The sequence below is a fragment of the Dipodomys spectabilis genome, unplaced genomic scaffold (assembly GCF_019054845.1).
Source record: "Dipodomys spectabilis isolate Male_0828 unplaced genomic scaffold, ASM1905484v1 ptg000073l, whole genome shotgun sequence".
Taxonomy (NCBI): domain Eukaryota; kingdom Metazoa; phylum Chordata; class Mammalia; order Rodentia; family Heteromyidae; genus Dipodomys; species Dipodomys spectabilis.
Window position 1 is genome coordinate 5,081,876 of NW_024870750.1, and position 23,187 is coordinate 5,105,062.

At 35.9% G+C, this 23,187-nt stretch overlaps 1 protein-coding gene across 1 annotated transcript in view; it reads right to left on the reverse strand.

The window, feature by feature from the left end:
* Nucleotides 1-123: 123 nt before the first annotated feature.
* The window catches only part of CUNH14orf39 (chromosome unknown C14orf39 homolog), a 37,729-nt gene continuing 14,665 nt past the window's right edge, over nucleotides 124-23,187 (reverse strand). The window contains exons 9-17 of the mRNA XM_042682614.1: nucleotides 22,032-22,162; nucleotides 18,036-18,115; nucleotides 12,819-12,886; nucleotides 12,442-12,497; nucleotides 8,910-8,974; nucleotides 7,434-7,609; nucleotides 5,036-5,177; nucleotides 1,905-1,956; nucleotides 124-323 (exon numbers count right to left, since the gene is read on the reverse strand). Of these exons, the coding sequence (XP_042538548.1) occupies nucleotides 124-323; nucleotides 1,905-1,956; nucleotides 5,036-5,177; nucleotides 7,434-7,609; nucleotides 8,910-8,974; nucleotides 12,442-12,497; nucleotides 12,819-12,886; nucleotides 18,036-18,115; nucleotides 22,032-22,162 (970 nt within the window). The remainder of the gene's footprint in view (nucleotides 324-1,904; nucleotides 1,957-5,035; nucleotides 5,178-7,433; nucleotides 7,610-8,909; nucleotides 8,975-12,441; nucleotides 12,498-12,818; nucleotides 12,887-18,035; nucleotides 18,116-22,031; nucleotides 22,163-23,187) is intronic.

Here is a 23,187-nt window from a genome sequence, read left to right on the forward strand (position 1 = left end):
TGTAACTATAGAAATTTACTTATTATTTTAATCAACAAAAATATCTTTGTTTTCAGTATTAATGTAAAGTTTTACTCTAGATGATTATAGAGCAATAAAATAATTTAAAAATTAGTAACTAGTTCAAAAAAATGTAAATTGTGTTGAATTTTGTGAGGAAGGTGAAAAATCTTTTGAAGAGGAAGGTTGTGTGTTTTGACTTTTTTCAAAAGAAAATGGAAAACTAAAGTCATCTTTTCCAGCTCCAAATGTATGAGTTGAAGTGTCTGATGGAAAAGAAAATGTAAAGGCATCTTCTCCTTCTGGTTTCCCAAATATGTTTCCTGGAGAAGATAAACATAATGAGATCATGCTATTTGACACATAACATGTATATAACATAATAGATTATAGATCATTTTTCTATTTAGCATATATTTCAATAGATTTCTCATATATGCAAGGCATCATTCTTGGTACTATGGAAAACTACAAAAGACATAAACTTAAGCCCAACTTGCAACTACAAGGAACTTGTGTACATGTTAAAAATATGGAGTAGAAATGAAGAATTGAAGGCCCAGAAATAGGCATGCATAGAAGATTAGGGTAACCACAATCAATTCAACTTGGCAGGGGCACTAAGAAATAAAAAGGATACATTAAATCAGAATTAATAATGGTGAGCTTAGAAAAAAACGTTGAATGTCCCACTCTAGAATATGGGCTTTATTTAATGAATTAACAGAAAATCATAAACATTTAAGACATGAATTGAACTGCTTCATAAAGTTTACTCAAGAGAGAATGTGTAAAAAGAACCTAGAAACAGAGACAGATAAAAACGGGGAAAAAACTACAGTCCATCAAAGAGATGGCAAAAAATCTCACCTCACCTACCATCACAGCAATGAAAATGGAAGAAAAAAAATGCTGGATTGGAGACATACTACATAAGCAAACTTATCTAACTAATACTTATTAAGTAGCCACAATGTATGTTTATGACATTATTAATAGAAATAGAACAGTAGAAAGACTTCTACAGTTTGAAAAAGAAACTTTTCATTTAACTTTACATATACAATTATTTGGTTGTTGACTCTCAAAATTGCCAATAAGGAAAAATAGATTTTTATTCATTATATTATTTAAAGCTATAAATACAAAAGTATTTTTAAAATCTTAAATTTACTTTAAAATTAATCATTACTAAACAATTAAAAATCAACAGTAAAGCCTTGCTTGAAATGTCATCTAGGCACCTATATTTTTTTCCACTCTAAACATTCACACTGTGAGACCAAAGGAGAATGTTCTCAGGAGAGGATCACAAAGGCTCGATTGCTATGTGCATATGCTCATATAAAATGATGTTTATTGAAATGAACTCTCCAAGAAATGGAAACAAAGAGGTTTTGTTGTTTTGCTTTTTGTTTTGCTCCTTTGTCACTGTACCTTTCATCTTTCATGTAAGATTATCAGTTTTGGTGAGAGTCAGGAGGAGCACAAAAATGGTGGGACAAAGGGTGAACAAATGCAGCTGATACTCACTAGACATTATGTTGAAAATGAACTACACAACTTGTGAGGGAGGGGGACCAGGAGGGAAAAACTGGGAGAAGAGGGAAGGGTAAGGGAAAAAGGAAGGGAAAAGAGGGGAAGGAAGGAAGGAAGGAAGGAAGGAAGGAAGGAAGGAAGGAAGGAAGGAAGGAAGGAAGGAAGGGAGGGAGGGAGGGAGGGAGGGAGGGAGGGAGGGAGGGAAATTGGAGAGTAGGAGAGAAGAGGGAGGGAAATGGGTAGGGAGGGGGGAAGGGAAAGGAAGGGGTGGGGAAGTGAAAGGAGGAAGGAAAGATCAGTGAGGGTCACAAAAGTAGTGGGAAAATTAATATGTTTTTATATGTAGCAAACTTCAAATCACTTACCAATTTCTTGTGACGGAGGATTTAGATTTACTGCAGAATAATGCTCATTAAACTGGAAAATAATTCCCACAAACTATTACTTGTAAAATAAGTAGAACAGTATATAAAGCATATCTAATATTCAAGATTAAAGTAAGTCATACTTCTTATATAACATAGAATTGCACTTAAAACAAGTTCTGTCTTAGGACTGGGTATATGATTCTGTGGTACAAGCCTTATCTAGCTACATAATGTCCTAGATTCAATATCCAGCATAAAAAAAGAATTCTATCTTCATTTACATTCTATCTTTATTTACTTACATTAAAATAAGGCCTATCCCAGCACTTGGGAGGAGGACCACCAGTTTGAGATCAGCCTGAACTTCATAGACCTTATTTCAAACAAACAAGCTTTTGAGTTTTTCTTTTTCTTTTTCTCTCAAGACTAGGGCTCTACCACTTGGAGCACAACTCCACTTCTGGCTTTTTAGTAGTTAATTGGAGATAAGAGTCTCACAGACTTTTTCTGACTGGGCTGACTTCAAACTCACATCCTCAGATTTCAACCTCCTGAGTAGCTAGGATTATAGGTGTGAGCCACCAGGCTTCAGGTAATTCTGTTTTATCCAATGCTAGAATCTTTAGCCTTCCCCTTACCTCCCCTCCTTGTTTTTGTTTTGCCAGTTACAGGGTTTGAACTTAGGGCCTTCCATTAGCTCAGCTTGCTTGCTCAGCTGGCACTCTACCACAGTGCCCCTCTAGCCCAGGATTTTTGCTGGTTATCTGGTAGATGGAGTCTCCAAAATCACTAGTTTCAAGACCACTGTTTCTGGATCTCAGTCTCCTGAGTAGCTAAGATTACAAGCATAAGGCAGAACTGCCTGGTTCAATCTTTATCTTTTAATGGAGCATTTAACTCATTCATATTAATAGAATTATTATAAAGTTCTAATTTTCTGTAGCATTTTACTATTTATGTTGGCTCTTTTATCTTTTATTATTCTTTTCCTTTTTTTTTTTTTTGCCTTAAAAAAAAACTTTTTGGTGACACCAAGGTTTGAACTCAAGGCTTTGTACCTGCTAGGTAGGTATACTACTACTTGAGCCATGTGCCTCAGCTCTTTTTCTTTCGTTGTTTTCTTTTTTTAGTAAGGTCTCACTTTTTGCCAGGGCTAGCCTGAATTTTCCTATTTAAGCTGGGATAATTTGTCACTGTGTCTAGCCTTTTATTGGTTAGGAAAGGGTCACATCAACTTTTCTCCTAGGCTGGCATAAACTGCAATCCTCTTGATCTCAGATTACCCATTAGTGAGGATTACAGGCATGAGCCACTATGTCAGCTAAGGTTTGTTTTTCCTTTGCTATTTTTTAAAAAACAGAATTCCATCTTTATTATCAGTTTTACTTTTGAACATTTTCTTGATAATTCTTGACAACATTTTCCTAAGAAACATTATTTTGTCAGTCTCCTTCCCTAGCTCTACCTCTGCATAAACAAAACAACAAAATTAAAGATAAATTTTCTATTATTCCAAATACATTCATCAATTACCTGAGAACAAATTTATTTTTACAACATATTCTTCCTACATGTGTATTTTATATATCTATGTATTCAATAATTTTTCAGTGGTTTTATAGTTTTCTTTATTTAAAGTGCCCATTTCCCATTAAGTTTATGTATAGCTATGTTGTTGTTGTCTTAAATGAGAATTTAGTCGTAACTCTTTAGTCCATTCTTTCTAGGAATTTACTTCAGTAGTTTTTCAAATTAGCACTTAAGTAAAAACTGAAGCAAAAGGTGAAGATATACAATGATACAGATACAGTACTGTATCATCTCTTGAAAAAAATATGTCAACCATTTACTGTAAGAGGACACAGCAATTAAAACTTCTAATCCACATAAAAATACCTAAATGAGCAATAATAATACTTTCATTACATTGCTACTTCTTTTCATAGCATTATTAAGTGGTTGGGACTTTTCAAGGTGTTTTGTGTGCATAAATTCATTTAATATTCGCAAACAAAATTATTATTTTCATTTTACAGGTAAGGAAACTGAGAGTTTCTCTACTTCAAATCCCACATGCAAAACATACAAGTTATTATCTGACTTCTAAGCTCGTTCTAACCACTACACAGTATTTCTCTACTCTCACTAAAAGCCTATCTTAACTCTTCAATTTATGTATTAAATGCAAAAATGATCTACCATGATTTATGTCAATGAACAGTAAAAATATTAGGAGGAAATTGTTTTCTAGGGAGGGGGTAATACTGAGGTTTGAACTCAGGACCTTGTGGTTGTTAGGATAGTTAATATTCAACTTACCATAAGAGTCAAACTTTCAGACCAGAGAATTACTTACCTTTAAAACTAACTAATGACAGAGGTGCAAGGTACACACATATAGTTGAAAAGACCAATTTATAACAGCATTTTAAGTTAATTGATAATATGTAGTTTGCTTAGGAGTTAAACACATTCATTATAAAATCAAATTAATTTTAAACTACAAATTAAATCCTCCCTGTGTTAGCTAGGAGCCCATGGCTCATGCCTGTAATCCTAGCTACTCAGAAGGCTGAGATCTGAGGATTGTGGTTCAAAGCCAATCTTGGCAGAAAAGTCCCCACAAGACATTTATCTCCAATTAACCACTAAAAACCAGAAGTGGCGCTATGGCTCAAAGTGGTAGAAAGCTAGCCTGGAGCAAAACTGCTCAGGAACAGCAGCACCTAAGCCCTGAATTCAAGCCCAACCACCACCAACCAAAAAAAAATCTGTATTTTTAGGACTTTAGTAGCGTTGTTTTACTTTCATGGTGTTGAGTATCAAACCAGGGCCTCACCAATGCTAGGCAAGCACTCAACTATTTATCTATATGCCAGGTCTAATATTCAGATTTTTTGGGGGGTGGGGGCGAGTCGTTCGTGGGGCCTGAACTCTGGGCCTGGGCGCTGTACCTCAGCTCTTCAGCTCAAGGCTAGAGCTCTACCACCTGAGCCACAGCGCCACTTCCAGCTTTTTCTGCTTATATGGTGCAAGCACTCTGCTTATATACAAGGCAAACACTCTACCACTGAACCACCTTCCCAGCCCCAGTGTACAGTTTTTAAAAATAAAACTTATACTTTTACCTGATCTGATGAGTTTTCTGAATCAAATACAGAGGAGTCAAATAAATTCAATCCTGGTGATCTAGAAGCAAAACTTGTAATAAATGAAAATCCAGGAGATTTTTGTGTTTGATCTTCAGGCACTGTATTTCTATTTCTGTTACAGAGAAATTAAGAAGGCATTAAAATATTATAAAGCTCTTGTGGAACAATGCAAATGGTAAGTACCATAAGCAGTAACATAGAGGTAAAAATTAGCATAGTAGAAAAAGTAGGGAGTAGCTACTAAAGTGACAAACCTATGGTAAAAAGATGGTTTTGGTGGAAAATAATGTAGAAAAATCAACGTGAGGGTAAGAATACTTTCTGAGAATATACTATCAGGCACAATTCTACCAGGTACTTTCTTGTTTTTTGTTTGTTTGTTTGTTTTTGTTTTTTGTGGGTCCTGGGGCTTGAACTCTGGGCCTAGCACTGTCTCTGAGCTCTTCAGCTCAAGGCTAGCGCTCTACCACCTGAGCCATAGTGCTACTTCTGGTTTTCGGTGGTTTATTGGAGATAAGAGTTTCATGGCCTTTCCTTCCCAGGCTGGCTTTGAACTGTGATCCTCATATCTCAGTCTCCTGAGTAGCTAGGATTACAGGCACGAACCACTGGTACCCGGTGCTCTACCAGGTACTTCCATAAGAATAACTTACTTCACAAAATGATCCAATGAGATAGGTAGTTACTACTGCTGTAACTTTCATTTTGCAGTACAAGAATTTGGAAGCAAGAATAGTTAAGTGATAACTGAAAAGAAGTGCTAGAGTTGAAATTTTACTACAACAATTCAGATTCAAAGTCCAAGCACTTAACCTTGACATTATCTTTTAGATCTCAAAATCCAGTCACAAGATCTTACAGAAAAGCCAGCCATTAAAAAATGCTATGTAAAGGAGTTTAAATATAAAATGATCTGAGAAAAATTAGACAAGATAATATATTACACAGTAGTTAAAAATAAGGATTTTATGTCCAGAATTGTCTGTTTAAAAAATCTCAACTATAACACTGACTAGTTTTATCAGTAAATTCTATTCCCACATCTAGAAAATGAAGATAATAACATGCCTACAATTTAAATAGTTGTTATGAACTATAAATAAGCATTATTTATAAAGTGCCTAGTGACTTGCATATACTGCCACATAAGAGCTGAGATTGTAGCACAAGGGTAGAGAATATGTTTGGCATGCATGAGGCACTGGGTTCAATCTCCACCACCTAATATACATTTGTGTGTGTGTGTGTGTGTGTGTGTGTGTGTGTGTGTGTGTGTGTGTGTGTGTGTGTGTGTGTGTGTGTGTGTGTGTGTGTGTGTGTGTGTGTGTGTGTGTGTGTGTGTGTGTGTGTGTGTGTGTGTGTGTGTGTAGTAATATTCTCACCCATGGAGAGAGGTTTAAGCATTTGATATTTCCCAGTTTTCAAATTTGATGACTTCTACTTTGAACATGCTGTGCATAAGTCAACACACCAGAATATTCATATACAAAACTCTTACTAGTAGTTCAAAATACAGATATAGACCACAGGTGGATGATTTCTGATGAAGTAAAGTCTATTTGACATGTGTCTTAGAAGAACCTCATGGTTCAATGTTAAAGAAGAGACTGAGGGGCTGGGAAGATGGCTCAGTGGTAGAGCACTTGCCTTGCATGCCTGAGGCCCTGGGTTCGATTCCCCAGCACCACATAAGCAAAAAGAAAAAAAGCCGGAAGTGGTGCTGTGGCTCAAGTGGTAGAGCGCTAGCCTTGAGCTGAAGAGCTGAGGGACAGTGCCCAGGCCCAGAGTTCAGGCCCCACGACCGGACCCCCAAAAAAAAAAAAAAAAGAAGAGACTGAATTAAATATAAAGGTTAATTGCAGCACTACTTTCTTGGCTGCTAATCACAAATCTGTATTTTATAATTTTATAATTAAATATTCATGTTAGAGAGATATTTATGCCTAAAGAAGTTATGTAACAGAATGGCAATTCTTGCTTTAGACAAAACAACACATGGAAAAATAACTGCTAGAACATTAATGAATATTAAGACTATAATCTACCATAAATGACAGTAGCTCTTTAGTTTGACCTTTGTAATTTTTTCATAATTTTCTCAACCTTTGGAAAATCTTATATCTATATACTACCATATGGAATGAATACTCAGAATCTACATATCTTCAGCTAAATAAATGATTCAGGAAAAATGGCTTTTTTATGAAACAAATCACTAAAACATTTAAGAAGTTTTCAGAGGAATGAATATATGGAGTTCCATTACACTAGCGTCTCTCCTTTTCATTTCTGAAACATTTCATAATAAACCCCTTACAATATTTATATGTCAACGAAGAGATAATTTAATTAAAAGTAGTATTTAAAAACCTACATTTCAAACAAGGGACTTTTTGGAAACTGTATTTTCTCCAAAGATTCAGGTGTCTTCACAGCTTCAGTTCTTAAAAATATAGGAGTTTCAGGATTTCGTGAAAAAATTTCAGCCCTTTCTTCTACTTTGTCACTAGTATTTTCTATTGACTTTCCAAAGTGTTCTGTACGTGTAGCCTGCAAATTCAAAGTAACAGAAAACTTTAGTAATAAATGTTACTATATTAATAAAATGACATAAAATGTACAAGGTAGGAAATCAAAAATTATCATTTCACAGATAAAATAAGTAAATTAAAAAAACAGTAAACTGGTACTATATATTCAAAAAATTAAAAAGCTAGTTATTTTAATTATTTTTCTCTTCTTTCTGGCTCCCATCTTCCTTACTCCTATCTAAAAAAAAAAGTCAGTGACAAACTGATCATATTGAAATTGAAGAAAGTATTTAAGAGTAATTTTCTTTAAAATTACAACATTGTACTCTGGAAAAATTGTCTACTAACTTGTATTTAAGAATTTTGCTTTCACTTGGTTCATGTTATAGTCTGACTCTGAAATGTTCTTCTTCAAGGCTTGTGTCCCAGCTTGGGACTATTTGCAAATTCTAATTAAGATTATCTTTAGGTCCTTGGGGGGCAGGAAGAAGTATGCCTTGGAAGGGGATTATGAGAACTTAGTCACTTCCTCTTTTTTTTCACTTCCTAGCCATGATGTGAGGTAGTGTGCTGCCACAGGCCCAAAGCAATGATCAGGGACTGCACCTCTAAACTGTGAACCAAGACAAATCTTTTATCTTCATAGTTGGTTATCTCAGACAGCTATTATTTCATACTGTTAACAGGAAGATGTTAACACAAATTATGTACCTGTCCTTTTTTGCCATTTTCTTTTTCTCTCTCTCTCTCTCTTTTGTCAGTCATGGGGCTTGAACTCTGGGCCTGGCGTTGTCCCTCAGCTCTTCAGCTCAAGGCTAGCACTCTATCATTGAGCCACAGCACCACTTCTGGTTTTCTGAGTGGTTTATTGGAGATAAGTGTCTCACAGACTTTCCTGCTCAGGCTGGCTTTGAACCGCAATCCTTAGATCTCAGCTTCCTGAGTAGTTAGGATTACAGGTGTGAGCTACCAGCACCCGGCTTCTTTACCTTTTCTATAAATATTGAGAACCTAAATACTAATTTTCCTGTTTATGTTTTTGTTGCCCAGAGATGTTATTCCTTAGATACATACTCACTACAACAAATTCTTTTTTTTTTTTTGGCCCTGGGTTTGATTCCTCAGCACCACATCAACATAAAAAGCCGGAAGTGGCACTGTAGCTCAAGTGGTAGAGTGCTAGCCTTGAGCTAAAGAGCTCAGAGACAGTGCCCAGGCCCAGAGATCAAGCCCCACAACCACCCCGAAAAAAAAAATGGAAATGGAATATAAAATTAGAATGTTTTTCTTAGAAATCAGAAATCAAACATCTGACTTACTTGTGAAGAAGTACAGCTTGATTCTCTCAATTGTCTTACCATCCCTTTATCTCCACATTCTACATCTGTTATATAAGAAAAAAACTATTGTTCTTTTTCAATTTTATTGTAAAATAAAATATTAGTCTAGGTGTATGAAGGTATGAAGTTTAACTTGAAATTTTATATGATCCAACACAATACATACAAATAAAAGAACAAAACATAATATTTATAGTTTAACAAACAAAATTGTAAAAACACTCACGTGGCCACCACTAAGTTGAGGAAATCAAGCATCATGAACACTACAAAAAGTCTCATACTCTCCATATTCTCCTTCCTCAGAAGTAATCCCAGAGCTGGAAATGTGGCCTAGTGGTAGAGTGCTTGCCTAGCATGCAAGAAGCTGTGGGTTCGATTCCTCAGTACCACATACACAGAAAAAGCTGGAAGTGGTGCTGTGGTTCAAGTGATAGAGTGCTAGCCTTGAGCAAAAAGCAGCTCAGGGACAGTGCCCAGGTCCTGAGTTCAAGTTCTAGGACTGACAAAAGAAAAAGTAATCCCTACTCTGACTTTTGTGATACTCATTTCCTACCTTGTATATGATAAACCATAAAAATAATTTTTTTCCTGTTTTAAAATGTCAAATGGAATAGTATCATATGCTATTATCGCTTTGCTTTATTTAGCACTATGCATGTAAAATTGATCAATATAAACATATTGCTGAATTTAAATACCTTGTTGAATATAAACGTAATTTTCTCATTCTTAAGTATTTTGTCATTCATATGCTATCTATGCATTCCAATGCAACTGAGCATTTTTGATGCTTCTCTTTTAAAGTTATTACAATATTGTAACATTCTCTTAAATACATCCTTGTATGTATTTAGCTATATTTCTCTAAATATCTACTTAAGAATAGAATAGGTAGAATTAGGAAGTATACATTATGTCTATATTCTAAGACCAGAGAGTTGTGTCAGTTTTTGTTCTGACAACTAGCCATTCTAGAAATCGTTTAATCCCACCAGATAAACTATTAAGTTCAATTATAATTTAGGTATGGTTTCAATTATATAGTTGTTTATAAAGGACAGTTCCCTATTGTCCTACATTCTCAGCAGCATTACTTTTTAATACTTAATGTGGTCAGACTTTTGAATTTTACTAATCTAGAGATGTGTAAGGACATCTCACTGTAGTTTTTACAGTTCCATGAGTTGCTGAGCACCTTTTCATGTTTATTTGCCACATAAATTGCTCTTTTTAAAGTGCTTATTCACATATTTTACGTATCACTTCAAATTGGGTTGTCTCTGCCTTCTTTTCTTATATGGAATGCTTCATGAATGTGCGAAAATTTTAGACAGGAGCTATGCTAATCTTCTCTGTATCATACCAAATTTAGTCTATGAGCTGCCGAAATGAAAATGTATTTTTTTTCTTGATTAATAGTTCTTTCACATCGTGTGGACTACACCAGTTGTGAGGCTTGAACTCTGGGCCTGGGCGCCTATCCCTTAGCTCTTCAGCTCAAGGTAAGCACTCTATCATTTGAACCGCAGTGCCACTTCAGGGTTTAGGAGTGGTTTATTGGAGATAAGAGTCTCACGGACTTTCCTGCCTGGACTGGCTTTGAACCATGATCCTCAAATCTCAGTCTCCTGAGTAGGATTACAAGCGTCAGCCACTGACACCCGGCTAGATTACTCTTTTTGACATTTTTATATACTGCAAACATATCTTTTGGCATGATGACTCACATTCTAATCTTTATGATATCTTTTGATTTAAAAAATTCTTAATTTTAATATAGTCAAATTTTCTTTTATAATTAGGCTTTTTAATTATTTAAAACTCCTTAAAAAATCTTCAAAGGATTAGGAGAGGAAAAACTGGGGGGAACAAAGGGAAGGGTGACATTGACCAAAATTCATTATACTCATAACCTGACTTATGGCTATGTAAAGTCTTTCTACAATTACTTAATGGTGAAAATTTTTTTAAAGCTTCAAAGGATTCTAAAAATCCTTTCCTATACTGAAGTCATGCATCTGTTTCTCTATGTGATTTTCGAAAAGCTTTGTATTTTGAGTCACAATTATCACTATTCTCCATGTTTTTCATCACATTGTGGGTATAGAGGTTGCTAAAAGTTATCTTTTTATTTTCCAAAATAATTATATGTCTTCATCACACGTGTTCAACAACAGGTAAAACTATGTTATTTATATACATTTCCAACTTTTTATTTCAAGGATGTATTGTTCCTAGATATTACATATTGCTCCTGTCTAGTACTTTCAGCTTGGCATATAGAAAGGATATAAACATCTAGAATATATAGTTATGAATATACATCTTACAGAGAAAAATGTAGGGAGACTATCTTTGTGGAAAAAGCATCGTTTTTTGGATGAATCCCATAAAAAATATTGATACATTATGACCATTCTGTCAAGTACTTGTGGCTCATATCTGTAATCCTAGTTAGGCAGGATCTGATGTTCATGGTTTGAAGTCAGTCCAGGCAAAAACATCTATGACATTTACCTCCAATCTGCCCCCCAAAATAGCCAGAAGTGGAGGTATGGCTCAAGTGGTAAAGTGCTAAACTTGAGCAAAAAAGCCAAGTAAGAGTTGGAGGCCTTAAGTTCAAGTTCTAGTACCAGAAACAAAAAAACTGACCATTCTGAAAATGCATACATATATCTACAATATTTTCATGCTTTCAGAATGAGGTATTTCCAAAATAAGAGTCCATAATCAAATGAGATCTGAAGATATTTACATAGCATAATGTGTGGGATAATTTTATGTATTAATGCATTTCCAAATATGTATAATATACATATTCTTACAGGTATTTATATACATATAGACATATGCCATATAGGTGTACATATGAGATACATAAGAAGAGAGAAAAAAGTATTTTCAAAGATGTGTCAAAATCCCAATAGCTAGCTGATTTGAGGATAACAAATGCACACATATATTCTATGAGCCCTCTATGATTTTATCCAGAGAAAATGGCCCAAGATGGTAAAACATTAGTGCAAAAGAATATAGTATTATTTATAATAGCAAAAAATTCTAGAAACAACCAAATATTTAATGTGAGAAAATGGCTAAATAAATTATGGTGTATTCACACAACAGACCATTATACAGTTATTCCAAATAAAACCAATGACCTAGAGAAACAAGCTCAATAGTGTATCAAGTAGGGACACAAAGGATGTAAAATTATATGAGACATGATTCAAATTTAGGATGAAAAAATATGTATAGACTAAAAATATGCACAAGTAAGTATGGGCATCAGCTATGTCTATGTGATGGTATTTTTGTTTCTTTTAGATTTTTGTTTTCCAAACTTCCTACAAGGAAATGCATTTAGAAGAACATGTACTTTAATGCTTGGCCTGTGTGGGCAATCACCAAAGATAAAAATATCCAAATAATTTATTTGAATAATATGTATACATATATATAGTTACTTTTACTTAGGAAAAATATAAAAAGCAAATACCTGAAATGCCTGTATTTTCTTTTTCAAACCACTGATTACAGCTTGCTTTTTTCTGTAAATTTAATCTAAAATACAATAAGCATAACTTTATATTATTTCCTTAGTTGGTATTTATTAGCCATTCCTTCCCTCCCCTCCCCTTCCTTTCCTTCCTCTCCCTCCCTTTCTTTCCTTTTCCTTCTTCTTCTGCTTCCTTCCTACCTTTTCCCTTGCTATTCCCCTTTGCCTTTCTCCTCCCTTTCCTCCCTCTTTCCCCCTTCCCTCCTTCCTTTCCTTTCCTTTCCCTCCCCCCTCCCTCCCTTCCTTCCTTCCTTCCTTCTCTTTCTGTGTTGATCTACCACTGAGATACATCCCTAGTCCCCAAGAATTTTATTTTAAAAAGTTACCTGAATTGCAAAGAATTTTGTGAACTTTTAATAGCTGTAATATCACTCATAGCAGAGTCATTAAATACCTGCAAGAAATTAAGCATTATAATTGGCTATATAAAACAATAAGCATATGCCATAAACTGCTCAGAGCTGTCTCAGATTAACATTTCACTCCCCTATCATCATCAATCATTATCAACATCAACAACTACAAATATTTACTAAAACTACTACACTCAAAACAAAGTAAATACGGAGAAACAAAAAGAGACTCTCAGGCTAGCCAGGAATAGTGGTATACATCTGTAATTACACCTACTTGGAAGGTAGAGATTGAAAAGATTGTTCTAAGAGGTCAGTCCTGCCAAAAAAGTTAGCAAGATACCCAACTCAGCCAACAGACTGGATGTGGTGGCAGATGCCGGTAGTTTTACCTGCATGAAAGGCACAGGTAAGAGCTTCAAGCTACAGCCTGGCCCCAGGCCAAAATGGAAGACTATCTTATAATAATAATAAAAACAGCTGGATGCAGGTAGCTCATACCTGTAATCCTAACTACTTGGGAGGATGAGATCTGAGGATCTTGGTTCATAGCAAGTCTAGGTAGGAAAATCCGTGAAATTCTTATTTCCAAGTAATCACCAAAAGGCCAGAAGTAGAGCGGTGGCTCAAGTAGCAGATTGCTAGCCTTGACCTTGGGACAGTGCCCAAGGTCCAAAGTTCAAACTCCAAGACCAGCACACATACACACATACAAAAAAAAATAACAATAATTTAAAATAACTGAAAGCAAAAGGATGTGACTTAAGAGGTAGAGTGCCTGCCTAATAAGCACATGGTCCCGATGTCCAAGCCCAACACTAACAAGAGCAACAGAAAAAGACTCAGAATGTGATGGGTTTTGTTTTCTTTTTTGTCAGTTGTGGGGCACTATCCCAGAGGTCTTTTGCTCAAGGCTAGTGCTCTACCACTTTGAGCCACAGTGCTACTTGAATTTTCTGGTGATTAACTGGAGATAGTCTCAAGACTTTACTGCCCAGGCTGGCTTTGAACTGTGATCTCGGATCTCAGCCTCTTAAGTAGCTAGGATTACTGGTGTGGGTCACCGGTACCAGGCTAGAATTTGATCTTTTTAAAAAATATGATAACCATTTGGGGCAAAATTTCTACATTTAAGGTAATGCTTTAAAATTTTTATCCTGTCCATATTCATGACTAATCAAGTAGATGTTTTCTCAAATGATTACTTGATTTCATTTTTCAAATAGAATATCATGGTTTTTGCCTAGGTGAATGGAAACCTAAGTCTTCCTACTTATACCTCCCACATAGCTGGGATGACGGGTGTGAACACAATTAATCACTTCATCTGTGGCTGAGATGGCGTCTTGCTAACTTTTTGCTGAGGTTAGCCTCAAACTACAATCTTTATCTCTACCTCCCAGAAAATTGGAAAAGATGTAATTTCATCTGGTCCAGTCTGATTTCTATAGTCTTCCTTCCTTTATAATCTCTCAATCTGAATACAGGAAAGGAAAACAAAGCCTGAACTTTCTTTTATATGTATATATGAAAGAACTAAGATTTCATTTTTAATTTTACTTTAATATTGTTTAAAACATCACTTTATTGTTTCAAGCCTTTCATTTTTCCTGAGTGACTCATTTTGAACAATCCCCAATTTTTTTTGTTAATAGACTCAAAATGTAAGGATCTTTGTTTTAAAAGTAAAGTTCATCTTTATTATTTTTGTTAAACAGAGTAATGTAATCTATCATTTTATTGTGCTTTTATAATGTGTCAGTCTCCTTTAAAGAACAATTTCAGTTATTGGTTTGATGTATGTTTTAAGCAATACATTTTTGTATCTGACTCCCTGACAAAGTTTAGAACCAAGTAGTAAGCTTGCTTGTTATATGTATTTTATTACTAATAAATATGGTGAATCAGTCCTACAAAATAGTTGTAACAAATTACACACACACCCACAAATCTTAATCTCACAAAGTTGTACTGAGATTTTTGAATGTTGGTTATCTTATAAATGAAAGTAGATATACTCCTGTAGTCAAGAATCTTTTTATAGGGCGGTAGGGGGTTAGAGGTGTTAGGGGGTGGGAGATGGGAAGGGATAGAAGGGGAAACAAAGGAGGAGGCAACAAAGCTTGATAAGAAATGTACTCATTACCTTGCCCATGTAACTGTAACCCCTCTGTACAGTATTTTCACAATAAAAAAATTTTTTTAAAGAAAAGAAAGAAAGAATCTTTTTATTTCAGAGACCCCATTTCTTTTCTGTTATTTGCCTTCTTATAAACTCTGTATTTCTCAACATCTGAAGACAGAGATAGTCTTCTGACTATGTTCTGATCAATGAAATGATAACATAAATTGTTTAAAAGTTTCTAGCTTCACTTTTATTGTCTCCATAAATTTTAAGAATCACTATATGGTTTTTTTTTTGTTTTTTGGGTCACGGAGCTTGAACTCTGGGCCTGGGCACTGTCCCTCAGCTCTTCAGCTCTAGGCTGGAGCTCAACCACTGGAGCCACAGTGCCACTTCTGGTTTTCTGAGTGGTTTATTGAAGATAAGGGTCTCATGGACTTTTCTTGCCCTGGCTGGCTTTGAACAGCTATCCTCAGATCTCAGCCTCCTGAGTAGCTAGAATTACAGGCATGAGCCACCGGCACCTGGCTCATACTGTCATATTTTAACTACTCTAGTGTCTTTTGTTGTACAGGCTTTTTGTTTTGACATTGCCAATTGATCAATTTGTCTTTTCCAGAACCATACTGTGCTTTACTAATATTTAAGAAATAGCTGGGTGCTGATGGCTCACACCTGTAATCCTAGCTTCTCAGGAGACTGAGATCTGAGGATCATGGTTAAAAACAAGAAAGGGCAAGAAAGTCCATGAAACATTTATCTCTAATTAATCACCAGAAAACTGGAAGTAGTGCGGTGGCTCAAGGTAGTAGAGCACTAGCCTTGAGCAAAAGAGCTCAGAGATAGTACCCATCTCCTAGTTCAAGCTCTACAACCAACAAAAATAATTTTTTAAATATAAAAATATATGTAGCTGGGCACCAGTGGCTCACACCTGTAATCCTAGCTACTTAGCTAGAGAGGTAGAGTGCCAGCCTTAAGTGAAAAAGATAAGGATATTTTAAAGATGGTACTAACTGAATCACATATTTATGGTTCAGAAATATATCTAGCCTTGTTTTCTATTTAAATGCTTTATAGCGTCTCTGTTCTCCCTCCCCCAATCGTCTATCTCTTATTGACTAACTTGCTTTATTTTTTTACTGTCTTAAAATTTTATGCCTTCCTTTTCTCTTTTGATGGTTACCCTTAAATATTTAATACATGTTCAAATCTTTGCATTTTTCCACCAACATATAAAATTAATCATTATTCAAGCATTCTCCCTGTCTCCATTCCCAGCTCCATCCAACACACCACAAAAATAGTTTAAATAAATTGTTTTCTTCTTTTATCTTCTTTCCTCACTTCAAACTGACATAATCAGGACTTTTAGTACCAGAATTTTAGATTTTATATTTAATATTTACTTAGACATAAATTTCATTAATTATCTTAGTTATCTTTACCACTTAGTTATATTATTAACTGTGAACTGATGGAATGACAATTATATTTTTCATCAAAAATTTCCCTCTGAACTGTTTTCAGGGAGAACAAAGGGAAACAATGATGTGCAAAATCAGTAATTAGCTTTCTGGTGGTAAATTCCTTGTAGTTCACAAGTATCAAGAAGTAACCAACTTGTCTTTCTCACTTAAACTCATTGCTTCCACCTGAAGAAAGTCATCCCACTGCTCATACCAGACTAAAAGCAGAATGGATATGGAAGAAACAATGATTAACTAGTCTACTGAAGTAACCTAACCAATTACCCTAATCATTGTTCCTGGATCTCTCCGTTGTGAAAAATGCATATACCAGGAGATAATATCCTTCTTCAAATCAATCCTTCTTTCTTATTTCAGAGATTTTTTTTTTTGTCAGTCTGGGGCTTGGACTCTGGGCCTGAGCGCTGTCCCTCAGCTCTTCAGCTCAGGGTGAGCGCTACACCTCTTGAGCCACAGCATCACTTCTGGTTTTCTGAGTGGTTTATTAGAGATAAGAGTCTCATAGTTCCCGGGCTGGCTTTGAACTGCGATCCTCAGATCTCAGCCTCCTGATTACAGGTGTGAGCCACCAGCTCCCGGCCATTATTTCAGAGATTTTTCTAAGTTTCTGGCCTACTAGGCACAGGACTTGGCAATTTTTTTTATTATTTTATTGTTTTTATTAAGGTATTATACAGAAGGATTACCATTTCACAATTCAGGTAATACATACATTTCTCTTTTGAACAATTTCACCCTTCCTTCAGTTTCCCCCAGTTTTGCCCTCCTGTCCCTGCTCACAAGGTGAATAGCTCATTTTCCAATATTCCACCTAGTGTATACTGAATATCATGATTGCATTTGTCATCTTTCCTCCCTCCTTTTCTGTATCCCACATTTCCCACCCTCCCCCCCACAAAAAAAAAAAGCAGAAGGGGAAACAAAGAAAAAAGAAGCACACACAAACACCACCACTAATATAAACAACCCATGTTTCCGTTTCCTGGAATTCCTTTCAATAAGTAGTATTTTAAAAGTTTAGGGGCGTTTTGCCTTTGGGTTCCGCACCTACTGGTATCCTCTAGTCTGACTGTTTGTGTGTGAATAGCTAGAGTTGTGTATAGGTTATCATGTCAGGGTTTGGTATTTTAAAGTATCGTTTTTTCTTACTTTAATGGACTTGTTACAGTATATGTTTAGAATACTGACGTTAATATTTTAAGCTGAGCATTGGTGGCTCATGCCTGTAATCCTAGCTACTCAGGAGGCTGAAATCAGAGAATTGTGATTCAAAGCCAGCCTGGGCAGGAAAACTGTGAGACTTTTATCTCAAATAAACTATAAAAAAACCGGAAGTGATACTGTGGTTCAAATGGTAGAGTGCTCGCCTTGATCTGAAGAGCTGAGGGATAGCGTCAAGGCCCAGAGTTCAAGCCCCACAACCAACCAAAAAGAAAATTTAAAATTTTAGACCCTGAGGTTATACTAATGAAAGATTTAATTAACAGACATTCAACCTCTGTATTCCAAATGCAGAATGTTCATTATTTCATATAATGAAAGCAAACATCTGTGCTGTTAAAAAATAAAACCTACCTGGATATCATTTTCTTTTTGTCTGAAGTCAGCACTGGCAATCTTTGACTGTTTGATGGCATTTTCTTCTTCATCTAATTCTGGAAGACAGAATCAAACATGATCTCCAACCACCCTTCCATCTTTTCCTCCAGTTTTTCCCTCCCTCCCTCCCTTTTTCTTTCTTCATTTTTAGTGGTGAGAATAAGATGCTAAGCTCGCATTCTTCCACTGAGCCTATACCCCAGCCTTTATCTCTAACATTTAATCTAAATTTGTACCTTAGAAAATCAGGTCTAAAACTACAACCAATTCCCCTAAAAACAGGAACAAGGCAAGGATGCCCACTTCCTCCACTCCTCTTTTATAAAGTTCTGGAATCCTTAGCCAGAGCAATAGGCAAGAAAAAGACATTAAAGGGATCCGCATAGGGGAGGAAGAAGTTAAACTATCTCTTTTTTGCAGATGACATGATTTTATATCTTAACGATCCCAAAAGGTCCATCCCCAAACTCTTAGAGCTTATAAACCACTTCAACGAAGTAGCAGGATATAAAATTAACCCACAAAAATCAGTCGCCTTTCTGTACAGCAACAATGTACAAGCAGAAAGGGAAATCAAGGAAAAAACCCCATTCACAATAATCTCAAAAAAAAAGTATCTAGGAATTAACCTAACCAAAGATGTAAAGGGTCTACTTCATGAAAACTATAAAACCCTTAAAAAAAGGAATCATAGAAAATACCAAGAAATGGAAAGACCTCCCATGTTCCTGGATAGACAGAATATAGTAAAAATAACCATACTGCCAAAATTGATATAAACATTCAATGTAATTCCCATTAAAATCCCAATGATGTACTTTACTGAAATAGAGAAAACAGTCCAAAAATGCATATGGAACAACAAGACCTAGAATAGCCAAAGCAATTCTAGGCAAAAGAAAGAATGCAGGAAGGATCACAATACTGAATTTCAAACTCTACTATAGAGCCATAATAACAAAGGCAGCTTGGTACTGGCACAAAAAGAGACCTCAAGACCAATGGAACAGATTAGAGGACCCAGAAATAAAGCCCCGTATGTGACAGTTGATATTTGACAAAGGAGCCAAAGACATACAGTGGAAGAATCATAACCTCTTCAACTACTGGTGCTGGGAAAACTGGGTGGCCAAGAAATCTAAAAGTTGACCCTAGCCTGTCACCATGTACTAACATCAACTCAAAATGGATGAAAGACCTTAACATCAAACCTGATATTCTGAAACTACTGCAGGACAGAGTAGGAAAGACACTTAAACTTATAGGTACAGGCAGGAACTTCCTGAATGGAGTCCCAGGGTCACAACAAATTGGAGAGAGACTTGATAGATGGGATTACCTTAAAATAAAAAGTTTCTGCACAGATAAAGAAATAGTAACCAAACTAGAAAGAAAACCAACTATTTGGGAAAAAATATTTACCAGCAATATATCAGACAAGTGTCTAATATCCATTACATACAGGGAACTCAAGAAACTAACCCCTCACAAATCTAACAAACCAATTATGAAATGGGCAAGGGAGCTAAAGAGAGACTTCCCAGAAGAAGAGATAAAAATGGCAAAGAAACACATGAGGAAATGTTCATCATCCCTGGCTGTAAAAGAAATGCAAATAAAAACAACCCTGAGATACCACCTTACCCCAGTCAGAATGGCCCACATCCTACATTCAACCAATGACAAATTCTGGAGGGGATGCAGAGAAAGATGACTCTACTGCATTGCTGGTGGGAATGTATTCTAATACAACCACTTTGGAAAGCAATCTGGAGGTACCTCAGAAAACTAACTATTGACCTCCCTTATGACCCAGTCATACCACTCCAAGGCATCTACCCTGAACAACAGGAACCAGTACACAAAGGCACATGCACCTCCATGTTTATTGCAACACTGTTCACAATAGCCAAGATCTTGGAACAACCCAAATGCCCCACTACTGATAAGTGGATTCAAAAACTGAGGTACCTATATACAATAGAATATTATGCAGCCATTAGAAAGGACAACATAATGGCATTTGCAGGGAAATGGATGGAACTAGAGCAAACTATTTTGAGTGAGGTAAGCCAAGAACAAAGAGACAAATGGCACAACGTCTCCCTGATACATGGACACTACAGCCAAAATCCAAGAAGATATGGCAAAGTAAACAAGACTCAAGAAACAAAGGGCAGCCACTCATTTTGTCATATCATTACTAAATGACTCCATGTTCTTGACCATATATATGGTAGATATATGCACGCAAAGGAGGGAAGCCAGGAGGAAGACATAGAATAAGTGGGAAACGGAACAACATACAACAAAGGGAACCATCAGCTGCACTGGACATAGAAGAAAAAGAACTAAGCAACCCAAAGACAGAGATGGGAAGGGAGGAATGAGAGGGAAAGAGGGAACAGCCTACACTAAGCAAAAGGAAAGAAATCTAAATATCACCCGATGTGGAAGAAATCATTTGTATTGTCAAAGCTCATAGAATTCACAAACTTTATAGACTATGATAATGACTATTTGCCTTTTGAAGGTTAAAATGTATTTGTGTCTTTAAGTATCGCTATTCCTCTATACTGTGAAATATGTGAAATTTATGTAATCTAATCTCAATTTTAAAAGAAAAGTGAGAAAAGGGATGGGTTAGGAGCGATGGGTGACAATGTTGTCAGACACTTTGTATTCATATACTGTTTTGTAGAATGGGAACTTCTTTGTACAACTACTTCAAGATATTATAATAAAAAATGTTTAAAAAAAGAAACTCAGGTCTAAATAGGTATCTAAGATTCAGAATTAAAATTATTTAAAACTCTTTTTTTTTTTTTGGGTCCGGTCATGGGGCCTGAACTCTGGGCCTGGATGCTGTCCCTCAGCTCTTCAGCTCAAGGCTAGTGCTCTATCACTGAGCCACAGCACCACCTCCGGCTTTTTTCTTTTTGCTTATGTGGTGCTGAGGAATTGAACCCAGGGCCTCTGGCATGCAAGGCATGCGCTCTACCACTGAGCCACCTTCCCAGCCCCTTATTTAAAACTCTTAATTCATTAAATGTATATTAGTTATTACAACTATTAGTGTGAAAAGACTAAATGAAAAAAACTACATCATTTTAATGAATAACCAAAGAAGATAAGAGTAGTGATACTAATGATATGGAACAAATAAAACAGCTAATGTAGTCAGTCTAACACAATGTAGTTAATCTAATCTGGAGACCAACTGGAATGAAAGATGATTCTCATATTTTGGTGGCCAAGTTACAAATACTATTAACACAAGTTAATAGTATTAACTCCCACTTAAATCACACATACTGATAATATACAATATCTCAACTAAAATGTGTATATTTATTTATCCTCCTCTGACTGCTATCAAACCAGAACACTTTCAAAATTTCTTCATTGTCTTAAGTCATTGCACAAAGAAGACGCCATTTAACAGAGCAGTTTATGAATACAATGCATTTTTTTTCCTGGGGCATAAACTCAGGGCCTGGGACCTGTCCCTGAGCTTCTTTCGCTCAAGGCTAGCTCTCTACCACTTGAGCCACAGAGACACTATTGGCTTTTTCTGTGTATGTGCTATTAAAAAATTGAACCCAGAACTTCATGCATGCTAGGGAAACACTCTACACTAAGCCCATTAATACAATGTTCATCTTGATCAACATCATCCCCTTCAATATTCTCACCCCCTTCCTCCCACTTCAACCCACTCCTTCCCTTAATTTTCATATACAATTGTTGACTCATTTTAATGTATCTGAAAATAATTTCTTTCTAAAAGAAAAGACAGATGTGAAGTTCAGATCTTATTTGCTCTCAGAACTATTCACAATAGTACTTTCCTGAGTCTACAGATCCCAGAACTGTTTTCTTGCTTATACCAAATGATAACTAAAAGTCATTTTGATTTCTTCAGTGTTTGCAAAGGAAAATAAAGTTTTTAAATAAGAAACAATTCTGTACCTGTAACTCTTGGTCTTGAAGAATGTATCTTTATTGGTCTTAGTAATTTCTGAGCTTCATAGGGAAGAAATAATTGACTGCTTTGTGGAGGGTTGTTCAATACAAGCACATGTTCATCTTTTTCAAAAACTCTAAAGAGAAAAGTGGATTGTATTCGATATTAGCCAAGTAAATATTAATATATTTTAAATCTAGAAGGAAGGGCTGGGAAGCTGGCCCAAGGGAGAATGCTTGCCTAGCATGCATGAGGCCCTGAGTTCGTTTCCTCAGCACCCATAAACAGAAAAGGAAGTGGTGCTGTGGCTCAAGTGGTACAGCACTAGCCTTGAGCTGAAGAGCTGAGGGACAGTGCCCAGGCCAAGAGTTCAGGACCAAAGACTGACAAAAAAAAATCTAGAAGGAATATTTAGGTTTTATATAGTTAAAAACTCTTTATATTTGCAGATAATGAACTGAGTTCCAAAAAATTTAACAGACTTGCTCAATATTATTTAATTACTTGGTAATAGTGCCAATGCTAAATACACTTTACCTAATTAAGTCCAGTGCTCAGTATAACTTTTTATTTTTAGAATATACCCAGTTTTTTTTTGTTTTTCTTTTTGGGTCCGGTCGTGGGGCCTGAACTCTGGGCCTAGGTGCTGTCCTTCAGCTCTTTAGCTCAAGGCTAGCGCTCTACCACTTGAGTCACAGCCCCACTTCTGGGTTTTTTCTTTTTTGCTTATGTGGTGCTGAGGAATCGAACCCAGGGCCTCAGGCATGCAAGGCAAGTGCTCTACCACTGAGCCAACTTCCCAGCCTAATATACCCAGTTTTAAAAGATGTTTTAAACAGATCAGAAACCTGTTAAATGAAAACATTAATCATAAATATCATCTTATATTTCAGATTACTTCAAATTAAAAAAAAACTAGAAGCAAATTAGCTAACATGAATATATAAATCTTTAAATGAGTATTACAATCATAAATGTTTGGGGGGGTTGCTAGAAGAATAGTTTTGAGTTTTCTTAAATCAGAGAACTAGAATAAACACTGTTAAAATACATCACACCTCTCTATCAGCAGGGGATACAGTTCAAGATCCCTAGTGGATAGCTGTAACCACAGCTGTATCTCCCTTTGTCATCTCCTTCTCTTCCCACTTCTCATTCCTT